Source organism: Alosa alosa, chromosome 5, assembly GCF_017589495.1.
Source record: "Alosa alosa isolate M-15738 ecotype Scorff River chromosome 5, AALO_Geno_1.1, whole genome shotgun sequence".
Taxonomy (NCBI): Eukaryota; Metazoa; Chordata; class Actinopteri; order Clupeiformes; family Clupeidae; genus Alosa; species Alosa alosa.
In genome coordinates, this window is record NC_063193.1 from 30,238,520 (window position 1) to 30,243,841 (window position 5,322).

The 5,322-nt window shown below is 42.7% G+C and overlaps 1 protein-coding gene across 1 annotated transcript in view; it reads right to left on the bottom strand.

Moving 5' to 3' along the window:
• Window positions 1–4,391, bottom strand: part of slc20a1a (solute carrier family 20 member 1a) — an 18,350-nt gene extending 13,959 nt beyond the window's left edge. Inside the window, exons 1-3 of the mRNA XM_048243291.1 lie at window positions 3,699–4,391; window positions 2,926–3,066; window positions 1,860–1,945 (exon numbers count right to left, since the gene is read on the bottom strand). Of these exons, the coding sequence (XP_048099248.1) occupies window positions 1,860–1,945; window positions 2,926–3,066; window positions 3,699–4,047 (576 nt within the window). The 5' untranslated portion in view covers window positions 4,048–4,391. The remainder of the gene's footprint in view (window positions 1–1,859; window positions 1,946–2,925; window positions 3,067–3,698) is intronic.
• Window positions 4,392–5,322: the final 931 nt, after the last annotated feature.

The following is a 5,322-nucleotide window of genomic DNA, read 5'->3' on the forward strand; positions in this document are numbered from 1 at the left end:
TATTGCCAGTATTGCCACAGCAACACTACATTTCAGACATGTGGACTCGAGTCACATGACTTGGACTCGAGTCAGACTCGAGTCATGATTTTAATGACTTCAGACTTGACTTGATAAAATTCAGCATGACTTGCGACTCGACTTGGACTTGAATACTATTCACTCGAGACTTGACTCGGACTTTGCCTCTTTGACTTGTGACGACTTGACATGTCTCGAGTCAAAAACTAAATTTCCAGTTCATGGACCAGTCACCCCAGAGATGCTTTCCCTCCGCGACTAAAAAAATAAAAAAAATAGCGGAGACAAGCGGCCAGTCCAGAGCACAGTTCAGTGCTGCCGCTACCCCCACATGCGTTACGCACTGTGTGTAGGGCACCAAGAGACAGAGAAACGACCAACATTTAGCCAATAACTAGTAGCTTTACTGCAAACTGATTTGCACGCTTGTTAGAGAACGTTTACAATGTCAAAATGCACCAACAGCATGTTACATAAAGATGATACTTTTCAAGTCCTGAGTGTAATGGAAATGGTGAGTCTTGAAGTAGGCCTATTCAATAATTTGTTTACATGAAGCACATTGATATGCCGATTGAAACGCATTCCACTCAGCTAGCTAGGTGGCTACTGGCTACCAGGCTCATAATTCACATTTAATTGCAAACAGAAAATGTCAAGCAAGCATCATGTCATCCATGCATCTATTTCCAAAGGAATGAAAGCTGTTTGTGCCAACTTAATATCATGCTTATCATTGTTAATATTGTGCTATACATGTGGCACAAACAATGTTTGAGTTTGTGGACTAGCCATAGGAATGGAGCTGGTAAAAAAAAGATCATTATGAGAATGTGTGGACAGTGGCACACAATGGGCTTAAAGTGACAGTGCACCATTTACAAATGAGATAAACAGCATCAAATGTGTAGTATTTCTTAAGAAATGAATACTTTAAAACAAAATTACTGTGTCATTATTATCATTTAAATAATATAAAAGTGTTGACCTTGGCTTCCCTTATGAGTCACCACTGGCAGACAGCCTAATAAATTGTTTGCAGGCAAATCTGTGGCCTAGCGCAGTGAAATGCCATCAGTCAAATTATTACTCATACTTACAGTGGGCTCCGCAATTTGGAAAAACAATATATATATTTGTCATGTAGCTATCCGTTTTGTACAGATTACTCAGGTATGCACATGTGTATATTGTATGCGCATGCATATATCGTAAAAGATTTCAAGACAGAAACATTGAACATATTTTAATCTGTATTTATAAAAAAAATCTGTGGATTAGATGGAAGTGTTAAAATTATGATCGATAGTCTAATAATGCCATTATTAAGTGAAGAGTACCTGATGACTTGTTCAGGACTTGAAAAAGATTGGGACTTGGACTTGGACCTCGAATTTTGGCTTTGATGAGACTTGGACTTGGACTCGAATTTGCCCTTCTCTGTATTTACTTGGGACTTGACTTGGACTTGAGTGCTAAGACTTGGGACTTACTTGTGACTTGCCAAACAGTGACTTGGTCCCACCCTTGCTACATTTCATTGACATTGACCAAAGATTCTAGAGCAGCGCTCTGTTCTAGAATCTTTGACATTGACATAGACAAAAAAAACGCACCAGTAAATAAATAATAATCAATAACATGGTGTATGTATGTAAATAAACAATAATCAATTAAATGGTGTACGTAAACAAATAAACAATAATCAATAAAATTATGTATTTAAGTACATAAACAATAAGCAATAAAATGGTGTATTTAAGTACATAAACAATAATCAATAAAATGGTGTATGTAAGTGCACATAATCTGAGACGTAGTGGAAGCTGCCATCGTACCTTATTCAAGATGAACTTGCGCACAAAGTAGAAGAGCACAGCAGACATGATGCCAGACAGCAGGGGGGACAGAAACCAGGAGGCAACTGTGTGGGACAGAGAGGGAAGGAGAGAGAGAGAGATGGAGAGAGAGGGGGAGAGATGGAGAGAGGGGAGAGAGATGGAGAGAGATAGAGAGAGATGGAGAGAGGGTAGTGATAGAGAGAGAGAGGGAAGATATGGAGAGAGAGAGAGAGAGAGAGAGAGAGAGAGAGAGATGGAGAGAGATGGAGAGAGAGAGAGCGATAGAGATGGAGAGAGAGAGGGGAGAGATGTAGAGAGAGAGAGGGAAGATATGGAGAGGAGAGGAGGTAGACAGAGAGAGAGAGAGAGAGAAGAAAGTGAGAGTTACATAATCTCCATGGCACGTTTGCCCCCGACCCATATCCCCTCACACTGGCCTGCAAATTGGTCATGGCATCTGGACACAGGGTGATAAGGATCAGAGGAGTGCAGGGTAGTGTTTACCCTGCCCCTGCTATCCAGGAGGTCGGTATGGCTGTGTGTGTGTGTGTGTGTGTGTGTGTGTGTGTGTGTAGCATGTTTACCCTGCCCCTGCTATCTGCCCATATAGGCCTGACACCTTTCTCAGAACCAGGAGCTCAGTATGGAATGTGTGTGTGTGTGTGTGTGTGTGTGTGTGTGTGTGTTGTTTGTGTGTGTGTTTGTGTGTGTGTGTCTACCAGCCCCTCATTCAGTTCAGAATGTACTGTCCTCAAAATAGAACATGTCCTGCAACATACAGCATGTTACTGTAAATACGACGACCACGACCTGAAAAACAAACAGTCACAAATGGGACTTTCATCTCTGATTTAAAGGAGGATGAGCTGGCAGGCCCAGCCGTTTCCAGCCATGGGAACTCCAACCCAGCTCTGGCTGAGCTCTGGCTCAGCTTCAAGTCCCTGCGGGGGCAGCTGTGTGTTCCGTGTGTGTGTGTGTGTGTGTGTGTGTGTGTGTGTGTGTGTGTGTGTGTGTGTGTGTGTGTGTGTGTGTGTGTGTGTGTGTGTGTGTGTGTGAGACTCACCAATGCGGAGCAGCTCCAGCCACTTTACACCCATGGGACCCTTGGCCACCATGGAGAAGCCGATGGTCGCTCCCACAATGCAATGCGTTCCAGAGATGGGCAGCTTCAGGAAGGAAGCCACCAGCTGCCACACAGCAGAGCCTTATGGGAAATAAACTGACCAATCAGAAATCAACGCACACTTAAATACTTATCTTTCAAAAGTCACACTGTATGATCAATTGCTACAAGAGAGTACATGTGAGTACTGTACATGCACACACAGATTGGCATTCATATTACTCTATTACATATCAATTGCTATTACTATTATTGTTAATAGGCCAGGACTAATCTAAGTATCAACAATTGTGTTCTTGACAGGCACCATTTATTGAGATCCTTTAATGAATTCTAAATATGTGGAGATTCTAATGATTTCCAATATGTGGAGATTCTAATGTGGAGATTCTAATGATTTCCAATATGTGGAGATTCTAATGATGATTTCTAAATATGTGGAGATTCTAATGATTTCCAATATGTGGAGATTCTAATGATTTCCAATATGTGGGATTCTAATGAGATTTCTAAAATGATGGATTTCTAAATTTATGTGGAGATTCTAATGATTTCTAAATATGTGAAGATTCTAATGATGATTTCTAAATATGTGGAGATTCTAATGATTTCTAAATATGTGAAGATTCTAATGATTTCTAAATATGTGGAGATTCTAATGATTTCTAAATATGTCGGTTAGCGTGTGACTGTTGTTGAGAAGGGCCCCTCACCGAACATGGCGCTGATAGACCCAGCCATGAGCGTGGCCTCTGAGCCATTGTACATACGCGGGTCGATGATGCCGCTGCGGATAGTCTCGCTGACCTTTGCCCCAAGGAGTATGGAGCCCACCGTCTCAAATATAGTGGCCAGCACACAGGCCTGCCGAAGGGTCACCACCCCTGACCCCACTGCGGTGCCGAAGGAGTTGGCCACGTCGTTGGCACCCACCGAGAATGCCAGGATGAAGGCAATGACGAAGCCAAGAATCAGCAGCCACATGTAGCCGGACATGTCTGTCGCCGTGGCAATTGTAAAGGTTGCCGTGGTTGCCAGAGCAGCTAGTGTTGTAGATTCCATTTCTGCAGTTATTTGGACTTTTATTTTCTTCTTTTTAAATAATCTCTTGTGCAGGTGACTTAAATTTCTTTTTAAATAATCTCTTGTGCTGGTGATTTAAATTTATTTTTTAAATAATCTATAGTAATCTAAAGTTAAATATTAAATAGATGTCAGTTTGTAAATAGCTTACGTTCTTCTTCTGAAAGAAAATCTGAGGTAAGTGGTGTGTGTGCGGTGTGCTAAATAAATAGACTTTTTCAGGTAAAAGGGAGACTAAATAAACACTCTGTCCTGTTCCTTTCTTGTGGTGTGGAGGGGAAAGGAAATGGGACGATGCCAATTGCTATCTGCGTATAGTGGGTTTGGAGAAAGGTGTGGATTGGCTGGTGGAGGCTATGACTGCTGCGGTGACTCCCATTGTGTAACAGGCTCCAGTGAAGATGGATGGAACATTCTGGAAGGAAAGGGGACAGAGAGGTGCTGAGAGAGGTGACTAATCCAAACCAATGGAAGTTATGTATATAATCAAGTGAAACCACTTCTTATATATAGAAACAACACGGCACATTTTTGTATCAGTGCCTAAACGCAGAGCGAGTAAACAACGATCTGTCACATCATGAAGGGAAGAGTAAGCAAACAAACAAACAAAAACAAAACATAATTAGTGACCTGGAGGAGTGTTTGTGTTTGAGGATGCATGAGAGTACCGAACCACCACTGCACACTCACAGCCCACCAACATCCCATCAAACCCACAACACCCCCTCAAGCACGGCGTCACAGCTTTCCAACCACCCGTCCAGATAACCAAGGGTCTTTTTACTGGTGACAGTCCTGGGATCTGGGTGACACAGTGGCGATGATTTCTGTCAGTGACCCCTTGACATGTCAAAGGCCAAGCTGCTAGCCAGATGGGGGCAGCCGTGGCCTACTGGTTAGCACTTCGGACTTGTAACCGGAGGGTTGCCGGTTCGAACTTTGAGCAAGGCACCTAACCCCTCACTGCTCCCCAGTTGTTGCAGGCAGCTCACTGCGCCGGGATTAGTGTGTGCTTCACCTCACTGTGTGTTCACTGTGTGCTGAGTGTGTTTCACTAATTCACGGATTGGGATAAATGCAGAGACCAAATTTCCCTCACAGGATCAAAAGAGTATACTTATACTTACTTATACTTCTGTCAGTAGACCTACCGCTCTATTCTAGTAGAGGGTGCATAAACTCACACTGGCACAAACTTACTTTGTGGTGTCACGAAAAAAATATATTGTAGACAATAATTGACTGAAAGTG